This window comes from Diabrotica undecimpunctata, chromosome 5 (genome assembly GCF_040954645.1).
Source record: "Diabrotica undecimpunctata isolate CICGRU chromosome 5, icDiaUnde3, whole genome shotgun sequence".
NCBI lineage: Eukaryota > Metazoa > Arthropoda > Insecta > Coleoptera > Chrysomelidae > Diabrotica > Diabrotica undecimpunctata.
The window spans coordinates 95,403,906-95,427,308 of NC_092807.1; the positions used below are offsets into that span (position 1 = coordinate 95,403,906).

General features: G+C 34.3%; 1 protein-coding gene across 6 annotated transcripts in view; it reads left to right on the forward strand.

Annotated features, from left to right (window-relative positions):
• The window catches only part of LOC140441504 (protein phosphatase 1 regulatory subunit 14B), a 153,599-nt gene that overhangs the window by 100,693 nt on the left and 29,503 nt on the right, over positions 1-23,403 (forward strand). For 4 of the 6 annotated variants that reach the window (XM_072532262.1, XM_072532265.1, XM_072532263.1 and 1 more), the window contains one exon: positions 8,558-8,863. In XM_072532262.1, coding sequence (XP_072388363.1) covers positions 8,558-8,863 — 306 coding nt within the window. The remainder of the gene's footprint in view (positions 1-8,557; positions 8,864-23,403) is intronic. The other 2 variants (XM_072532266.1, XM_072532264.1) reach the window with 1 other exon arrangement.

The following is a 23,403-nucleotide window of genomic DNA, read 5'->3' on the forward strand; positions in this document are numbered from 1 at the left end:
AGCATTATCCTATAAAGGAGCTCTTCAACCCTTGCTTCTTAATAACAGCCAGATCAGTATAATTGATTCTGTAAAATTTCTTGGTATTTTTATAGACAGCAACCTTAAATGGTCCCTTCATATCGATTTGTTAAGTAAGAAACTAGCCTCAGCCTGCTATGCAATAAGATTTGTTTCGAAGGAAATCAATTTAGCATCTTCCAAAATAACATACATTCTTTGTTCTAGTCTCATATTCGATATATCTTTCCTTTTTGGGGTTCAAGTACAGCTAGCAATTCTGATGTTATTTTTAAATTACAAAAAAGAGCAATGTGGTATATTTTTGACCTCAGTAGAATAACACATTGCAGAAGCTCTATATATTCTAGAAACTGTTTGCTTAATTCGTAAACACCTACATGTTTTTCCAGCAAGACCTACTCATGACTACTCCACCAGAAATTCAAGCTTTGATGTGTATTTACCGATCCCGTCCACTGAGTTAGTAAAGAAATCCATATTATATTGGTCTTCCTCTCCGAATACTTCCCGAAACTTGTAAATCAACAGTTCTTCGTGTTGGGTAATTAGCGTCTTGACATTGAACATGTTCGAATCATCTTAACCCATGCTATCCCATTTTGGCATTAATTGATGGCACGCATAGACTTCCCCTAATATACTCTTTTTTGTCATCCAATTAAGCAGTCTCATTTCCGGCACATGCATTTTTAACTACTCAACATTCAGTTCCGTACATCACAGCTGGTCTTACGACAGTTCTATACATTATTTTTTAGTTTCATTGGAACACACCACTCATTTCCTTTATCTTCATCGTTCTTCTTCTTCTTTTAATGGCCCTACACCCTTTGTGGGTCTTGTCCTGCTTAACAACGTTCTTATATTCTGCCCTGTCGAATACCTTGCTTCGCCACTGCCTGATGTTCATGATTTTAAATCTTCCTCTACATCGCCTATCCACCTTTTACGGGGCCTTCCTCTGGTCCTACGTCCTTGGGGTTTACCTTCATTCATCCCACCCCAATTCCACTGCATGCATCTCCATTTATTTCCTTCTTACTCTGTAATGCAGATTCGAATGCTTTTATGTTAATACTTTAATTATTTTGCACATGACTTAGTGTCATGTGCAACTTTCGCGTCCGTCAGCGAAACAAATACATACATATTATTCACTAAGATAATATCACCATCATCACAGAAACTCTCAACGACTTGTACTTTCCAGAACAATAGAGATAATAATAATTGGCTTACGTCATATACTCTTATTTCCATTTGGAAATTGTCAAGCCATTGCAGAGCTCTCCCCCTATAGATTCCGCTTAACTTGTAGCGGTTTCATTAAGCTGGTGGTATTACAGTTTATTGTGGTGCTTTAGTTAATAAGCCATTATCAACATTTCCACGAGAATACTTGTTTGCTCTGTATTCGTGATATGAGACTAGAAATTATACTGTGTACATTGAGCGTTATTGACTGCTTTTATACGACCAAGCTTACTCAGCAAATAATCATAGCTGTGTTAGGATAACGACCTTCCCGATTTTTGTATTATTTGATATACGTATATCCTTTTTATTTAAAAATAAATATTTATTAATCATCTCTATGTGCCATTTCTCTAAAAATGTTGTTAATCATAATGGAAATTGAAATGAACACGCTTTATTTTTTCTTTTTGGAATAAGCCACAATTTTATCTTAAAATAAGTATATTTGACGTTTCGATTTCTACTTCGGAAATCTGTCACAAAATACAAAACATTCATGTTTCTATAAAATGAATATACAGAGTGTTTCAAAAAGGTATGTCATAAATTAAATCACGCATTCCGGGGACAAAAATAAATTGATTGAATCCAACTTACCTTAGTACAAAAGTGTACACAAAAAAAGTTACAGCCCTTTGAAGTTACAAAATAAAAATTGTTTTTTTGCATTATCTCTTAAACTACTTGAAATTTGGTAATAAAAATGGACACGTTGCTCTATTGTACTGAAAACATTTTTCATACAAAAGAAACAACAAAATCTAAGCTCACAGAAAAAATTTAAGGGGGGTATGCAGCCCTAAATCCCCCCAAACTTTTGAGTACGTTCAAATCAAATGAATTTTATGACATCATTAGTTTAACACATTATTTTTAAAACTTTTTGCCTCCTATCATTTTTTCGAAAAACTAGTTTTTTCCTAGTTGGCCATAAAATTACAATTAGTTTTTACGGATACAATAATTACAAACAGTTACATCAATAATAGTCAATAATTTGAAGCTATCCTTTATTGTGTGAATAAGATTAATATTAAAAATTTTGATATTACAATGGCCTACATATTTCAGGAAATGGCAGATATGCATTTAACTTTGGGTAAGTTGGATCAGATTAAATTATGATTTCAATAAACTATCGGGAATATCGTAGGTGAATGTCAAGGAAATAGTGCAGCAGCTGCAAGGCGTTATTCAGTAAAATACCCCAATCGAAATACACCCGATGGACGATTATTTCTGACCATTGATCGTCGTTTACGGTACATTCTAACTACAAGTTGCTGGCAATAGTGGTCGCCAATAATGGATGCAACTGATGAAGACATTTTAGAAACCATTGAAGAAGTCTCTGGAACAAGCACAAGGGTAATAGCTGCTCAACTAAATGTTCCTCACGTAAGGGTTTGGAGGCGTTTGAAGGATCAGCTGCTTAAACCCTATCACTTAACAACGGTTCAAGAGTTATTGGTTGAAGATTATCCTAAAGGATTGGATTTTGCGATTGGTTGTTAATGGAAAACGCTCAAAATATTAATTTTATTAGAAATATTTTGTTTACCGACGAGACTACCTTCAGTAGAAATGGAATAACAAACCATCATAACGAGCACATTTGGGCGGACGAAAATCCTTACGCCAAAAATCTACTCATCACCAAAGGACTTTCAAAGTTAATGTTTGGGCAGGAATTGTGGATAACAATCTAATAGACCCAGTATTTCTTCCCAACAATTTAAATGGTGATAATTATTTGCAGTTCTTGGCAAACGATTTACAAGAGTATTTGGAAGAATTGAATATTGCAATAAGGCAAAATATGTGGTTTCTACAAGATGGCGCTCCACTGCATTACAGTAATGAAGTCCGGGAATACCTTTGCAGGCAGTATCCTGGTCGGTGGATTGGAAGGTGTCGTGACGGACCTATTTCTTGGCCACCCAGAAGTCCAGGTCTTAACCCCATGGACTTTTGCTTTTGGGGTTTATGAAAGAGAAAGTGTATTCTGTAACAATAGAGGACAAACAACAATTGAGGGTTAGAATATTTGAAGCTGCAAATCAATTTCGTCAGAAAAATTAAAGAGAATTAAATTTGTTTACACATAAACTTTGAGTCTCGATTATTTCGTTTCGTTCTGTTTACTGATGTAAACGCAATACGTAAAATTAATTGCGGCTCATCTACACATTATTAATTTGAATGGAAAGTGACCAGCAAGGAAACATAGTTTCTTACGCGCCGCCAATGATCTAATTAAAAATTTCCGAAAATGCATGATAGACGCGTGATTTCGGCTACTTTTGACCACTTACGACGCCTGATTTGTGATTTATAGTTTCATGTAATATTTGCCAGACTTTACATTACTGTAACGACTCAACTAGAATATGAAAGAAATGAATTTTTCCACCTAATTCTTAGAAATTCACCTATAATTTAGGCAAGCCAACTCTCCATATTTCTTATGAAGGTGGTATTCCGTATGGAAATTAATAGCTACTAGATAATTCGGTAATTTGGAATAAAAAGTAATTTGTCTCAATGCAATAAATTAATACTTATAGAACGGTAATCATCAGAGAAAATATTTGGTATTTTTGCGGTATTTGTTCAATTTTAGTTAAATATACTTTTGTCACATGCCATTTTAAAAATGAAATTACAGCTACGAAAAAAGTCCATAAACGACACACCTGCACGTAAAAGCTCACTAATAACGGCCCAATGTCTGTAATATAGGGTCTTTAGCCAGAGTAATATACGTTTAAATATCCTACCGAGGGTCTGAAGCAATTACAGGAGCTACGAACGAAAATTATGCGATGTATACTCAACTTTTACTTAGGCAGTGTAATTTATTGTGTGATGCAGGATCACGAGGTTGAAATATTACCTTCTTGGTATATTTGTTGAATAAAATCTCACAGAGGTAGAAAGATATCTATGAAGGTAGATATAATATAAGATAATATGTGCAAAAATGAATGTGACAAATATACCGTTTCTAAGTTAAACACGATCGCCACCACAATCTAAAAAAAGTTATACATGGACGACCCTACACAACAGAAAGGACTGGGATATGAGTACTATAGTACTAAACATTCAGAAAGTCTGAGCAGAATGCCAAGCTCTTTCAAGCGGAAACTCACACTATTGGAGAGTGTGCAAGCTTGGACAAAAATATCGGGAACAATAAATTGTAATGATCTTTATCTCCTCTTTGGTGTTTTTGCAATCCCCACGGAGTAATACAATGATTGTAGAAGCGGACAGTTTCAGGGGTAGGTGTCTATATTATTATTTACAGGGTAGAAAAAATCTCCATTTAAAAATATATTTTTTTAATTGGTAATGGTATCATTTCGGTATCTATTCTACATGTTGACTATGGGAAACTCTAAGAGAATTGAAGTTCAAGTTGTCAAAACATTATAGAAAAGCAACATTTATTGGTACTGAGGAATTTGTTTGTTAGAGGCAAAGATTTCTCAAAACCATTTTTAAATTACGTATAGAAGGTCAACCAATATTTTATTTAGACGAAACATGAGTGAACGAGGGTTACACAGTGGGTAACATTAGGCAGGACACAATCGTTCATCTTTACGACAAGTTTTTTGGACAGATTATCTACACCTACAGGATTAGAGGTTCTTTCGAAAAAAACGATTTATCTTGATACCCTAGGAGCTAACCTAACCTAACCTAGGAAAATTATAAAAACGGTCTAATATCTCGAGAAATACACTTCCAAAAACACTTTTTAATAAATTTCAAAAATCTATCGAATGGCACCAAACACGACTACGCATCCTTTGGGTGGAATGGGGGACAACGTTGAAATCTTAAATAAAAAAACACATTTTTATTGCAGATTAGGATTCAACGTGAAAAAGTAAACAAGTTGTATCGAATTTTTTTTTTTCGATTCTCCATAGATGGCGTTGTAATCTCATGAAAACATACAGATCAAACTAGATTTTTCACTTTTTCACTTAGAAGTATATTTTTCGAGATATTAGACCGTTTCCATAATGTTCATAGGTTATAAGGAAAAATAGTTTTTTTTTTTTCGATTATAGAGCCTATATACCAATAATTCGAAAAAATGCCTAGAAAAAAGGTTGCTCAATGTTGCATTAGAAATCCAATTCTACAATTCTAGCCACATTCCCGCTGGGGGTGTGACTGGGGGTTCACGTTTGTTGTCATTCGATAGATTCTTGAAAAATATTGTACAACTGTTTTTGGATGAACTATTAACTAATGGATGGATTTGTCCCTATCTGTTTAAATTTTTCAAAAAATATGGATAACTCAAAAAATATAAAGTTTTGACCTATGGTACTTTATACAAATTGTATCTATAATCTTACTCAAAATCTAAAAATGTAATAATATATAGGGTGTTTCATTTAAAATAACAAAGTCGTCGCTCACTTCCGGTATAACCGGAAAAAATCGGTAATCTCCATAAACCAATTTTCATACAGTTGCCAATATATGGATAGGGTAAGCCATGGGCACCGGCAGCGGAGTGGAAGGGGTTGCAGTTGCACGCCCCTGTCCAGAAAGAAAGTACATAGCTATACATGCACATTTTATATTGGTTAATAGTATGTGTATGTGTAAATGTACCTGAAAATTATCTTGGTGGCGCCCATGGTGTAAGCTCGTCGAGAAACACCCTGTATAGATATCTTCATCCTACTTAGCCTATACTTTCCTGTTTGTTTGCTCCTCATTTTATTTTGATCTTGGCATTATTGAACCAGAACACAAACGTCACAAATATTACCATTTTTATTTCTATTTAAATATTAATTAAAAACTGCCGTAAACTGAATATTAAATAACAACCACTTTAATTGCATTTTCAATAAAGAAAGAAAAGCTTGTTTATATTTTCGTGATACTCGGATAAACCTAATTTAGGTTTAAGTTACGGAAAAATCGAACTAGGTCATCGAAAGCTCTAGAATGTGTTTCATGAAAAGTCGCGTGATCTAAACATAAAGTTTTTTGTCACGAGAGAACAATCGGTTGCAACATAAATAATTCAGCGTAATAACTCAACAATCTTGGTCCTTATTAGTTTTCAGTTGAACTATATAATGAATAAAAAGGTCGAATTCTGGGAGAGAGAAATATATTTCAGCAAAAATCACGGTGGAAATTTGCAAGAAGTAGACATAAGTGAAAGAGTCAGAAGAAATGCAAATAGGACTACAGAATTTTTATCTTCCTCCAAACTGCAAATTTTGTGACCTAATAGGAAACCTGTCCCTATTCCAAAGCTTAATGACATAATGTCGTTAATGGAGCTTATTCCATTGGATGTCAAATAATTCTACGAAAATATCGTAGGGAATGAAGGCATTCAAGATGATATTGACGGCTTTAATGGATCATTAGACTTCGATATTGAAGACCTATCATAGTATTTTCTGTAAACGATATAACTTTTTATATGTATTAAAGCTAAGAATTTAATAAAATGTTATTATAACACGTATTTTTTATTTTGAAAATTCAGACTAAGCGCCAAATATGTCTTTTAATCCGGTATTTCGATCTCAAATCATACCGTTGATTGAATAAATTATTCAATCAACGATCATACATATCTTAAAAAATTATTAACGAATTAAGCGACATTTGATCGAATAACTTTTAAAATATAAATTATTTTTAAAAAATTTAAAAAACGTCTTAGAGTTTTTTAAAAATAAATTTGAAATCTTTAAACCCATTTTTCTCAAAACTACATTTTGGCACTATTACATAACGCGGTCCATATCTAGTATGGAATCAATGAACCGTTAACTTGTTCATTTAGCAGCTTTTAATTATCTACACCTGCACTTTAGCACTTCATAAAGGGCCTGTTCTCTTATTCATTACTTTTTATTGACATTACTAGTCTGCTGCTTATTTTGCTTGGTTGAACTTTAATTTAAAATCTTAGAAATTCTTGAAACTTCGATTCTTTTGACGCCGCTTTTTTTATATTCAAGTCATTTGTGTTCATGTGACATACATATATTATTCATGGAGGAAAATGGTTTAAATGTTTGAAAATATTCGCCGGATTACCCTTGAAAATGTTTTAAATAGTTAGAATGTTAAATTTAAATTAAACACGAGAATAAAAAATACATTTATGAAGTTTTCTTAGTCTTGCTCTCCTACTGCTTCCAGGAGCTCAGCAATTCGTCGTATTGGGTGATTAACCTCTCTACGTTGAACATGTTCTAACATTGATAACATCCATGATGTTTCTTATATTATTCGAGTATTACTTAGCACTCCATTACTCCAGCTAAATTTTAATTATATTTATACGCCAGTAAAGGAAAAAAAAGCTGAAAAATCTTATACAGGTTTCTGAATGTTTTAAAAGGTGTATGAGTGATAGCTGGCGACAAATCTTTGAAAGCGTACAGCGGATTTTGCTTTGTTTTTTTTTGTAACAATCAAAAAATAAAAAAAATCATTTTTTACCTACAAAACGTTTTCTAGAAAGTACTTTTTCAATGGTCCCCACGAGAAAAGTATCCTATCAAGAGCTTTCAACAAACCAAACCACCTTATAGAAACGTGGCCCTGACTTCTTAGGGTTCGCGTTCAAAATAATTTAGCTTATTACATATGGTTATCACAGTGAGCAGGTGTTATGTCATTTTCCTTAGACTTCTATTTTTAAAAACGGAATTATTATCTTTAACAGACGCTGTTTCCGCTGTAGGAGTTCATTGTAGGAGTCCGACTTCATTCTCTGAGAAATGCTTTACAACATTTTCACAGCCTTTTGGTTTACGCTATATATCTAAGTGCTTACAATCCGGGGCTTTACAATGTAAAATTTTCTTAAAACCAGACAATCCTTTGTCCAGATTTAGTGTACTGGCAGAAGTATTATGTTGGGTACACTGCACTATCAGATAATTTGATGGTTAAGTATATTTCATATTTACTGTATCATATTTATGTTTTCGCTCAGAAAGAGACAGATATTTTGTTGATTTATATTTTATATATGTCGTTATTCTGATTGAGAAATTAGAAAATTTCCTAAAAATTCTATAAGAATTCTTTAAGACTATTACGGTATTGTTAGTAATGAAAAATTTTTCATATTGAACGAAAGAGCCAACGTTTCGTATTTCATTAACCGGATTAAACGTTTTAAATGTTTAATATATGTATATACGCTCTGAAATTTGCCTACACATATCATGTCTTTAATATATCTTTGTTCTCTTTCCAGCAGCATCATCCCCCGAACCTTAATAAAATGGAGTGTGGCGTAACGGGAGCGAGTTACACGAACGGCACTACGCCTGGCGGCGGTGGAGGCGGGGGCGGCATCCTCGCAGACGTGAGGTCGGAAAGGTCACCGGCCAAGACTGGCTTGCACGTCAATTTCAAGGACAAGGGAGAAATCAAGGAGAAACGGGAGAAGTTTCTTACCGCCAAGTACGGACACCATCAAATGAGTCTTATCAGGAAGCGGCTTGCTGTGGAAATGTGGCTGTACGAAGAGCTGAAAAAACTCTATGAATGTAAAAGTGCGGTAAGTTGCATGATATACCAGATGCATTTTTCTTTACGAAAACAATAAAAGTAAATTTTTTTAATGTTATTTTCACGTCAAAGTAGAAGAGAATATTAGGTTCATCCTAATCAACAAGGCTTCCACAATTTCCAATTCACAATATTACGTTTATATGGGTCACATTTTGATGGTTTGATGTTTCGATTTCCATTCCGGAAAAATTGTTCTCAAGAAGATTATTTTAAAAATTCTGCGAAAATATATAAAGAACAAGTTGTTGTTTGTAGGTTATGTTTTTCAAAATTGATGGTTAACTTACTTGACCTCGATCTGGTAGACAACAGCATGTTTGTGGTTTAAAAAAAAACGAGAATGTCGTTTTTACCGTCGGAATATCAAATTCTGACTATTTTCTGAGTTTTTTGTTTATGTTTTTGTAAAGTTTGTTAACGTAGATTATATGTTTGTATGTGGTGTGTTGGTTTTAGGCCTGGTCGATCAACAATACACCAGATCTTTGTGCTAAGGCAAATACTGGAAAAAACCAATGAATTCAATATCGACACATACCATCTTTTCGTAGACTTCAAATCGGCCTGTGATAGTGTCCTAAGAAATAAATTGTATGAAGCCATGGATGAATTCCACATCCCCGATAAACTGATAAGATTGGTTAAGGCTACAATGCGTAAAGTTGTTTGCAAAGTCGAAATACAGGGAGAACAATCACAGGCATTTGAAACGCATGTTGGGCTGCGACAGGGAGATGCGCTGGCGTGTCTCCTTTTCAACATAGCTCTGGAAAAGGCGGTCAGGGATGCCCAAATAGACAACAGAGAAAACATTTTTAATAAATCATCCCAAATTTTGGCATATGCAGATGATGTCGACCTAGTTGCCCGCACAACACGCAAGCTAGAAGAAATGTATACCACCTTGTCAAACGCCTCAAAAAATATGGGCCTGCAAGTAAATGAAGATAAAACTAAGAGAATGGCATCAACACCTACCAATAGAGCCAGAAGCATCGGCCACCAATTCACGGTTGATAATTATACCTTTGAAGTGGTGGACAAATTCACATACTTAGGCTCCCTGATCACCAAGGAGAACGTCATGATGGAAGAAATCAAGCGAAGAATAATCCTAGCAAACAAATGCTATTTTGGACTGAGTAGACATATGAGAAGCAGAAACTTAAGCCAAAAAACAAAAATAACCATATACAAAACCCTTATACAACCGGTGTTGACATATGGGTCGGAGACATAGACCATTTCCAAGGCAGATGAAAATCTCCTGCTTATATTTCAACGAAGGATCCTTAGAAGAATATTCGGTGGCATCTGTGAAAATGGTGTTTGGAGAAGGAGGTACAACTACGAGATATATCACAGATATAAACATATATTTGGTGGTAAAGACGTAGTATTCTTTATAAAAATAGGAAGACTAAGATGGGCAGGACATCTGGCAAGATCACAGCATAACAACTCTCCTAGAAGAATCCTTATGTCGCAACCTGTGGGAAGTAGAAGTAGGGGTAGGCCAAAACTCAGATGAAGGGATGGTGTAGATGAGGATGGTAGACAAATAGGCGCAGCAAACTGGCAACCGTTGACAATGGATAGAACTGACTGGCGTAATAGACTTGGGAAGGTCGAGGCTCTTTTATAGGGCTGTAGCACCAATGATGATGATGATGAGTGGTGTGTTGCATATGTATTGTGTGTATGTAGATGGTATGTCTACGACTTGCTATTAATCCGCTATTGTATGTTCTTGTTATTGACTTCTTCCTTTAGTATTACCTTCTGCTGATGAGTTTGCTACACATCGTTTGCGAACGAAGTGTCTTAATGTAAAAAATAGTTGTTAATATCACGCTAAAATTTAATTTGCTAAGATATTAGTGCTATATCGACTTTAATTTTTAATCAAGTTTTAATTTTTAATATAGTTGTTATCTATATCTGTTATAAACACATTGATTATTCTTCTTAAATGTTTTTTAAAGAATGTGATGTATAGGGTTAGCGTTTGTTTACCATTGTGATTGGTTTCTTCGTGTAATACACATGTTTTTACGTTATTTACCACGTTGTGACCTTAAAACTAACGATATTTTTTAAACTTGTTCGAAAACATCTAGATATGGGTCAGCGCTAATAGCTTTATTCTGTCTCCAGCTCCTGCATTTCAAGGAATCAATAATTTTGATTCCTGTTTGTTTCGATGGATCCTTTTAAGGCTAATGTTTAATTTTAGCGATATTAAATGCAATTGAAGGGGGTGCTGTAATTAAAAACTGTGTTGTACTATGTAGAAATAGAAATTTCATATTATTTCCATTTATGTTTCATTCTTACAAGCGAATTGGATATATAATATTGTTATTATTTATTATATTATTCGCTCTGAACGTGAAAATAGAGCAACTGTGAAAGCCGTTCTGAAGAGGCCTATTAGCAGAAATACGTATAAGCGGATACACAGACGCACTGTACCTACGTGAAATCAAATCTTAACTGTCTTTTCCTTTTGATAATACAATGATTACACATACTCATACATACTTATTACCGATAATACAACGATTAGGTACTTATGGAGCTCTTATTTTCTTTCAATCACCGTTAAAGCAGCGTTTTTTTTTTTGCTTAATTATATGGCTTTGGTAAAGACCAATTTGGTAAAGACAAGCCAGTTAAAGCAGCGTTTAAAAGTACATTAATGAACAACGAGACCACATCCAGGCTTCAGGTTAACACCTACATAGCCATCTGGTAATTGTTATATTGATTAGAATACATATTGTTTTACAGTGGAGCATGGAATACATATTGTTTTATTGGAGCCCGATTGGAAGAAGAAAGAGAGGAAGACCCCGAAGGTCATTCAGAGATGAAATCGACGAGGCTATGGAGAAAAGAACCCTGCGAGATGGAGACTGGAATGACAGGGAAAATTGGAGAAAACGGTTGAGTGAAGGAAGACAGTGAAAACTGTGGAAATCCTTAGTAGTAGTAGTAGTTTTACAGTACTTACGTATGTGATTTCAAACGTTTATTTTCTGGTATGCACTAGATCTAATTTTCTTTATTTAACAATATATTTCCAGTTGGAACTAAATCATTTGTTTGGGACTTTTTAAATAACACTTATCGAGAGAAATAGAGGAAGTTCCGAAGGCTGGGGCCATTATTTTATTAATTTAATTAATAATTTTGTGTAAGAAATGTTCCTGTACGGGAAGTCGTAATATCACTTGCCTCACGATAACTTATACGACAACTATAAATATACCTTATTACCTCCTACAAGATGTAATTGCGTAGAAAGATGAAGGTTACTGTTAAGAAGAATAATCCTATATTATCTATAAAGTAATAAAATAATCCTTAGTTATATTTATATTTACATTTAATAATGATATGATGTAAGTAAAAGAGAAAGGTCTTTGTTCAGCTGCCATCTTCTATTAGTTACGATGTCAAGTATACGATATATATGAATAATCACCCTTATAAAATTATCTCTGCCATCAGTTAACCTGACATCCTTTGGTTATAATGGCGGCAAGGTACCGCCCGTTTTTTGGTATAGCATAGTGCAATATCATCGACTTAAAGGAAGTGCAAAAGTGCTTTCCCGTGGAAGGTCACTCTTTTGGTCTCTTGACCTACTCAACGAAAAAGCGCCGTTTGTATTGTAAATTTTGTGGAGCAGTGTCTTGTGCCTGACTGTGTCCTAATCTGCTGCCAAATCTACGAAAACAATTCCTGTTATCAGTTTCAAACCTCAACCTCAAATAATCTGTGATAAGTTGACTTTCTATCTTTCGAAATAATATGTTCCAAAGCCTAATCCTAGATGCATTACTTTAGGTCCTTTCTTGGAATGACCCACATGTGCATTAAAATCACCTATTACGACGCTGTCTTCTGATGTTAATATATCTCCTAATTGATGATAGAAAGCTTTTATTTTATTCTCACAAAGGCCGGCTTGAGGAACATACTCACACACAGCATTCAACATTTGCTTATCAAGTACAAATTTCACCTGACATTAATCCATCACTCGTTTTTACAACTTCTACTACATTGTCTTTCATTTCTCTATTAGCAATTGTACCAATGCGGTTCCTAGTAGTTAATACTTTTTCCTACGTACCACAATGTGTATCCTTTACCTAGTTCTTTCACCCTTAGTCCTTTCCTTCTCGTCGTTTGAATGCAAGAAATTTGTACTAAAAGGATTAAGCGCACGTGCGATCTCAATACGATTATTATTAATGTCCTCTTAATCAAGTGTTCCGTTGTTATTTTGACAGTATGCTTAACCATGGTAGAAGGCGTCTATTACATTTCTCCATGTTTTTCTAGAAATTAATATGGATAATAGGGGGAATGAGACATAAAATTACGGAATTTAGTGAAAGAATATCATACGTCATAAGAGTAAACAGCAAACCGAATAAGTTGTTCATAATAAATGTCTATGCACTCACAGAAAATAGCGATGACTTGAAAAAACAACAGTTCTATCAAACACTAGAAGAAAACGCCGAGAAAATCCCATAAGAAGATATACTAATCACTATAAGAGATTTTAACGGGCAAACCGGCAAACAAAATTGTTTCAGAGAAGTTGCAGGTGAAAACTCAATACATAACACAACAAAGCTTTCAAGAAATAGAAAGCGAAGTCAAACTAAGAGGACTGGAAATAAGTGAAAATAAAACAAAATACATAAACGTAAGCAAAAAAAAAGAAGACACAAATAACAGAACTGACGCATACAGGTTGATGATGATGATAACAGTTTTTGGTCTACCTGTTTGAATGTCATCTTTTACTCGTCCAATTTCCTGAAACCGCTTTACAATTTTTTGTACCATTTTTCATTAAAAATCGTCTTAATTGTAGAGTTTTAAAAACACAAAGCAATTGAAGTAAGTATTCTAATAATATAATATACAGAATATTGTATTTAAAAAACCAAAGTGACTAATGATTTCAGAATAATGGTAAATCTGGCATCAAATTTGAATCTCCATATTGCCCGGTTAGGTGTAGTGCTATATAGGTGGTATAGTGTGTATATATATATATATATATATATATATATATATATATATATATATATATATATATATATATATATATATATATATATATATTATAGAATAGGTGTATCCCGGTTTTTTTACAATTCAGACCATGCATTTAAGAGATAATTAGGCATTTCCAGACTTTTGGTCCATTCTGTATATTTTTTCTTTGTCTTTGACTCTACATTTTAACGCCGATGAAAAACTGCAGTTTAGTATTTAATAATTTGAAAAATATATATGTTTTTTGTGAAATCATGCAATTTTTAGGTGGTTAAAAAATGTCCAACTCATTGCCAATATAAACCGAAATATCAGTACAAATCGAGAGACACGGTAAGGACGAGTATTGTCGATTTTTTGCTTCAATATTCGAATCTGGTTACACATGTTGACTTGTCTTGCTGAAACCTAAACAATGGATAATTATAGTGACTAAGAGCATGTGGCACGTATGTGTATAGTATGTATGTATGTGTAACATCGTTAACAGCGGGTCAATAAACCACCGTAAACTATGAAAGAATATCTTATCATATCGTTCACCCGTTTATGTTTATTCAGTAGAACTGTGACCCATGCTAAGTAGAGTACACCTCGGCGTCATTTTGAATATGGGAACAAAGTGTATTATTAATTCGGACTGAAGTAGCAAAAAGATCGACCCGGGCCGATCCTAGGGAGTCGGCCGCCCTCATGCAAAGACATATTGTGCCGCCCCCTCTAGAGAATGTTTCATAATTTTATGAATACTTAACGATGACATAAACTCACCTACTTGTCTAAGAATAAAAAGTAAAACACTAATAAAAATGCAAATAAAATTTAAAACACAGCAGTTTATTTCTGGCCAGCCAGGTTGTAAAATAGTGAAAAATACTTTACCAAGATATTAAAAAAAAAACAAAAATATAATCTTTTAAGAAATAGAAAACAACGGTATTAACTCAAAAAATACAATCTAATAAGTAACAAAAAGTACTTATAATAAGCATAAATCTCATGAAACGAAAAGCATATAAATCAGTCCTTCTACAAAGACTGCCTAATAGACCTAATACAAGCTCCTTTCCATGTCAGTTTGACCACGTAAGGAAATCGTAGTTTATGTATAATACTATTTATTATGAACGCTATTTTAATAAATAATAAAATTTTAAAATTTAACATTAACATGTAACCAAATTTTACTTTAGTAACATGTAACGACAACGACTAGGACGATAACTTTTGTTTAATTTTCTTTAAAGTGTTGGTCTTTGTGTGGCGTCAGACAATCACTGACAAACGGTTGCGATATCGCTTGCCAATGAGTGGACTATAATCAAGAAATCATATCCAGAGATCTTCACCCGCCACAGTGGATCAGTTAAGACCCTACTGAAGACAATATAAAATTTCACGTGTTGGTATGCGCAGTGAAAAGTAACGAGTATCAACGAGGTATGTAAGTGCTGACATCTATTGACTGCCGAGCGAAAAATATCGAAATCGATGTGAGACCGAGACCGCACATTGCTGCTTGAAACAATTTATGTAATCACTATAATATAATATTTTACCACGTGTTTATTTTATAGTATTCTATGAAACAATAATTGAATAAATGATTACACTTCAAGTTTTTATTCACGGAAATTTATATCTATTGAGTATAAATATACAGAGATATGAATGTAATGAATATGAAAAAAAAAAGGAAAATGTAAAATATTCTGATTTTTAGTAAATATTGTGTTCCTAATTAGTATGAGTTTTTCATTGAAAAAAATTAGTGAAAAGTGTGTAAAATGATACTATTACCTGGACTTTCTGTGACGAAAAGGCTACGTCAAGGTTGCTGCATTTCTCTAACAATGTTTAAAACATAGGTAGGTGGGTAAAGTATTACATATTTTTGCTATATACCTACTATATACAACTAAGGAAGATTAAGAATACATGATAAGAAAGTTGGCTGAAGAATATTAGAAGTGTGGAATAATACTTTACCGAAGAAACCAAATATCGCAGTAAATAAAGTATTAAATAGCAACAAGGAGATGGGAACTGGAGATGTTCATTTTGTTTGTATATAATAGAGGTCTATATTTTTGTTTATATAATAAAGTATCGACTAACTTGATAATAAAAGAAACATAACGAAATTAGCGGATGTTTTTTTATTTAATTTGAACATCTGCACCAGTAGGAAACAGAAATATTTATCTGGACGAACGCCAAGTGAAAATATAAGAAAGTAACGGTAATTAGTCTATAATTAGAATGCAATTTATGGAAGCCGGCCTATTTAATCAAATGAAGGCAAAGGAGATTAGGCCAAATTAAAATACAAATTGGAATTTAAATTTGAAGTAATGGATTTGTAATATGATACTTGAGATGCGAAGAGTTTTTTACAAATATACCTATTATTGCTGAACTTAAACTTTCAGTCTGTATATAAGAAATCGCATGACTTCTGATATACAGGCCCAAAAGTAAATTCAAGTTAATTTCACAATATAATTTACTTACTTTACTAAAAACTTCACCAAACATAACATAAGAGACAAATTATGGAAAATTTTGCACGATTTTGACTTCGTTCGAGAGATGTTATAAAATTTGTGCTAATAAAGAAAGAAGAAATAATTTGTTAGAGGAGGCGATATTTGAGATAAATTCGCCAAACTCAGAAGAGAAAGCATTAATATTTTTTATCTGGATGAAACGTGGATTACCAGGCTCACTGCCGAAGTGAATTTTGCAATTTTTGTTCTGGAGCCAAAGTGAATATTGAAATAAATATACATTAAAAAATAATAAATCGCAACCGGAATTGTTATCACAAAAAAGTCAAACAAGTGGAAGATATAAAAACAAAAGCGGCCGATATGACCGCTTCAGTACTAATGGCCGTTACAAGCCATCACCGCCGAGAACTTGAAGGTGTACCTGCCATTATGCACCGGCTTATTGTATATTACGTTTCCGCTGTTGGTGCTTCACTTATTGCATTTTTTGTTATTTGTATACATACAGTAGTTGAATAATTATATACCGATTAGAAATGTTTCCAAATCAGCCTACTTTACGTTTACTCAACTTAGCAAAGGAAAACAGCGACAAAACAGTGAATAAACACTTACAACATTTCAGACACTTATGACAAAGACACTGTCTGAGAAAGCTGTGTTAGCCACCCACCGGTATTTCGTTTGGGCGGCTGACGAGCCACCGGAGCATCGAATTGAAATCTATCTGAAAAGTACTTATTCTGACAGAGATTTACCTATATGTATCTATCGTATTAGATTATACAAGGGAAAATCCAGGGCAAGAGAAGTGTAGGAAGAAGAAGAATCTCATGGTTGCGTAACTTGCGGGAATGGTACGGATGCACATCAATTGAACTATTCAGAGCAGCAGCGTCTAAGATCAGAATAGCCATGATGATTGCCAACCTCCGTCGCGGAGATGGCACGTGAAGAAGAAGATCTATCGTTAAGCTCAGAAGATGTTGATGTGTCATCGATACCAGACGAGGATTCGGAGAAGAAACGGCGAAAAAATAACTGATGTTGCGTCCTGTGATTAAAATTATTCATTAATGATTCATAAAGCTCTTATTTCGAATGGCAAGAAAGATGTCAATAAATCTAATATTGAAGATATTCTGTCAGACATAGTGGTGTACCTTCCAAGTTGATGACTATGTAGATAACCCAGTTGATGAAGGTAGAAATAAGCAGTGAACAATCCCAGTCGGTAAGCACCAACGATTCAAGTCAACGCAAACTATGCAGCGGTTTTCCCTTTAGATGTACTATCTCCGACTACCTGAGTTTATTCATTCTTCGATCACGAAATTGTCGATATGATAGGTGATCAAACCAATTTTTATGCAACGCGATTACTGATTTCATCAAATATATCTATCTAATTAGCTAAGATCATACATCTTTGAATATACATCTCTCCTCATTTTTTCAGAACTCCAAACAAATAAATACCTCTGAAAAATCAATAAGGTTACATGATTGAGAACTGACGAGCAGGGAAGAAATGTTAAAATTGATTGGCCTTCTTGGGTATATGGGTCTAGTAAAAATGTTCACCAGAGTTGACGACAAACGAAGAAATAAATATTGAGGAGAAAGAGGTAAAGGAAGCATTAAGGAAATTAAAAAATAGAAAATCACCAGGAGAGGACAGAATACCGAACGAACTCCTAAAGCACGGAGGACCAGATCTGACCAAACAACTATTAAATCTAATCCTAAAAATAATAGAACAAAACAGAATTCCTCAAGAATGGAGATCAAGCGTCCTAATACCTCTCTTCAAAAAGGGAGACAAATCGGAAACGGAAATTTGTTAAACACAACACTAAAATTAACAAGCAAAATGATTACAAATAATCTGAATGGAATTATAACACTAGCAGAAGAAAAACAAGGTTTTAAGTTTTTAGGTAAAATCATGCACCGACACCATATTTATAATGGGGCAAGTTCAAGGGAAATCATTATAATACAACAAACCGGCATATCTATGTTTCGTGTACCTTAAGAAGGCATTTGACTGGGTCAAATTATAGGATTTTATCGACTTATTGTACGCAAGAGAGATACCTCTGGGAATAATCGAAACAATCGAAAACATCTACCAAAACCATACAATAAAAGTGAAAGTAGAAGAACTAACTGATCCTATTGAAACTTCGTAACTAAGTTCTGTAACATAATTTTGCTTTGGCTCCCCTCTTTAGGACCGAACAAAATACACACACACACACACACACACACACACACACACACACACACACACACACACACACACACACACACACACACACACACACACACACACACACACACACACACACACACACACACACACACACACACACACACACACACACACACACACACACACACACACACACACACACACACACACACACACACACACACACACACACACACACACACACACACACACACACACACACACACACACACACACACACACACACACACACACACACACACACACACACACACACACACACACACACACACACACACACACACACACACACACACACACACACACACACACACACACACACACACACACACACACACACACACACACACACACACACACACACACACACACACACACACACACACACACACACACACACACACACACACACACACACACACACACACACACACACACACACACACACACACACACACACACACACACACACACACACACACACACACACACACACACACACACACACACACACACACACACACACACACACACACACACACACACACACACACACACACACACACACACACACACACACACACACACACACACACACACACACACACACACACACACACACACACACACACACACACACACACACACACACACACACACACACACACACACACACACACACACACACACACACACACACACACACACACACACACACACACACACACACACACACACACACACACACACACACACACACACACACACACACACACACACACACACACACACACACACACACACACACACACACACACACACACACACACACACACACACACACACACACACACACACACACACACACACACACACACACACACACAAGACACACACACACCCACACACACACCCACACACACACCCACACACACACACAAGACACACACACACACAAGACACACACACACACAAGACACACACACACAAGACACACACACAAGACACACACACACAAGACACACACACAAGACACACACACACACAAGACACACACACACACAAGACACACACACACACAAGACACACACACACACAAGACACACACACAAGACACACACATACAGCAGTATGCACCTTCATCTTTCCTACTGTAAGATAACAACGGGAATTTGGTTTAACCACATAATATGCTGATCTTTACTGTCCAGAGTCTAAGGTCTTTGGGCATACTGTTCATTGTTTAAAATGTAGAAAACATATAATGTTAGTTTTCTGAAATCAGGACAATTGTAAAACTGTAAAAAAATAATGTTTGTAGACTAAATACAATAGGAGGCTCTAAAGCACCTTAGACCACCCTCTGTATCCGCGCTTGATTACATGTATAAACATACACAATTGCAGTCGAAAAGATAAGTGGTATGCATACATTAAAAATCTTGCCCACAATTAAACCATTGTGACGACGGAACGTTCAAATACCTAATATTTATTGAAGGGAAATATTCCAGTGTTCGGTTTGTTGTACTGCAGTGAATTATTTCAAAATTGTAAATAACAGTTGATAATAATAGTTATACGTGAATGTTTGAATTTTTTAAATTTTGACCGCGAATGATTTGCGGCAGAGCTGAGTGTGGGAACGTATTTTAAACGGGGTTAACCCCGGTTCTTACTTCTTTGTGCTGTTGCACAACTCTCGATGAATCGTCTGGTCGATGAAGTCACGGCTTCTCAACCTCTTAGTCATTAAGTGAGTAGGTACTTAAGAAGACTGGTTCAAGCGATTAACACCTTGATGACTACTATCTCTAGTGTTCTTTTTTACGATGAACTCCAAACAAAGCGAAAGATGATGTTTTGTTATGCCGAGCACGTGGTTTTTACGGTTCACGGAGTTTTTTATATTTTTTACGCGCAGTTTTTCGGTCTGAATATTCAACCAGATTGTTATCGAAAGAGGAAAATAATAATAAAACGTTAACTTTGTGAAGTGTAAAAGATGGTTATTTTATCAATTTATCATAAATGTTGTTCTGTATTTTTATAAGTTAAAATAACATAAAATTTAGAACTTTCTAACGAAAATACGGCAGTCCATAACCAACAACTATTTATCTTCATTATTAGCTGTTTTTAAATTTACTATCAGCAATAATCTCTACTTGTCTATATCCTGAACTATTCTGGGCTAAGTTAGTATTCGCACAGACGTGCAAAACTTATGCTTATGAACTAATTGAAATATCGTGTATATCATAGATAGATAGATAGATAGATAGATAGATAGTTTATTTGACTGTAAGTTACATCAACGTTTACAGCAAGTCAAAACTAAAATTATAAATATTAATCATTACAACAAAATGAAAACAATACATTAAACGTATTTAAAACATTAAAATACCTATAAAATGTACAATATGGACATCATAATATAATTAAAATAATATTAAATTTGGTTATGTTGCAGCTTGGGCATTCACAGATACACTCTGGTAATATTCACCTAATGTAGAAGGACACATGATTACTAGGTACTCTTTGACTTGGTTTTTAAAAGCTGTAGTTGAATGAATGTTTTTAAATTTTTGAGGAAGTTGATTATACAGTAGTAAACCACAGACAGTAGATGACTTCCTACTTATTTCTAAATGTCGATAGGGTACTACAAACTGTCTCTTATTTCTTGTGTTGTGTGGGTGAATATCACTATTACATAAAAAAGTTCTTTTATTTTTATGAATTAGTATCAATAATTCCAAAATGTAAATTCCATACACTGTTAATATATTCAAATCTCTAAATAGGTTTTTACAAGACCAACCATACGGAACACCTGCAATACATCTGACAATACGCTTTTGGGCCTTGAAAACGTCCTTTATACTAGAAGAGCCATCTCAGACAGTTATACCGTAACTCATTGTCGATTGTACCTCAGCAAAATAAAAAAGACGAAGGTGTTGGAGACTAAGTATTCTACCCAAATTTCTCAATTGATAACATTTAGAATTGAGTTTTTTACATACATTCCAACAATGAGTCTTAAAAGATAAATGAAAGTCGAAAGTCACTCCCAAAAACTTCACATCACGACTACTCAAAATACCCTCACCATTGATGGAAGTACTTAAATCAGGTTTAGTAGAATTTGAACGGGATGTAAATGATAAAAATTTAGTTTTGTGAACATTGAACAGGAGTGACTGATTATTGGACTAATCAGAGAAGGTCTTCAGTGAGTTTGTTATTTTATCTTATAAAAAATTTATGTCTTTATCGCGATATAGCATTGTTGAGTCATCAGCATAAACTGATACAAATGCATCAGCCATTACATAAAATATGGTAGTTCATTAATATACAAAATAAATAATATCGGGCCCAATATGGAGCCTTGTGGTACTCCATTCTTATTAGCAATCGGATCAGACATTGAAATCTTGAAGTTATTTTTCACTCTAACTATTGGGTGCCGGTCTTTCAGATAGGAACCAAACCAACTATGGGCAACTCCCTTAACACTATATCTGTACAATCTATCGAGGAGTACATCGTATTGCACACAATCAAAAGCACGACTGAGGTCACAAAAAATGGCAGTTGGATTTTCACTATTTTCAATAGAGATTAAGACTTCCTCATAGAAACTGTTAATGGCTGTGGAAGTAGAAAATTTATTTCGAAATCCATGTTGATGCTTTGTGATAATTTGGTTGATATCTAAAAATATTAAAAGTTGTTTTAGCATTGCATATTCAATAATCTTAGATATCACAGATGGAACAGACAATGGTCGAAAATTTGACATTAATTCAGGAGTTTTAATACCGGTGAAATGATAGAAGTTTTCAGCAAACTGGGAAAACACCAGTATTAAAAGAAGCATTTATAATGTGAGCAAGTGGTGTCAAAATCTGAGACGCAATTTTTTTAATTACTATACCTACCTGATATTCCATCAAAACCACACGATGCTTTGTTTTTAATTTTATATTTTATTATATCTAAGATATCTTCCTCTGTTACATAAGATAGGAACAAACTATTTTGAACAAAATCGTTGGAGTGCTAAAAATTTAAATCTGGTTTAATTATTTTACTAATTATATCTATTGGTGCATTAATAAAGTAATCATTAAATTTGTTAGATATTATATCTGAATCTGCAATCCTAGTATCATCTATTTTTAGACAGATATTTTTGTTATTTTTAACAGCCCTTTATTTTTAGATTTTATTATGCATAACAGCCCATGTGGTTTTATTTTTGTTAGAGGATTCAGAGATTTTGTTAAAATAAAACTAACCCTTTGTGGCCTCAACAAGAACTTTGTGCTGATATTTTTTTTTTCTATATAGAGTTTTTAGCTCAGGGTATGCCTTACTCAAAATATACAAATCCTTCACGACTATCTGAAGAAGATTTTACTTCTTGTGTGACCCATGTTATTTTATTTGGTTTTGGTAATGTTTGGTTTTTCTAATAGGACAACTAATATTAAAATAGAACTGTAATTTATCATGAAAGGCTTTATATTTACTCTCAACATCAGTTGCCTGATAAACATCTTGCCATGTTTCTTTACTCAAGAGATTGTTGAATGCATCTATAGCGCCTTAATGTGTTACTCTGAAAGT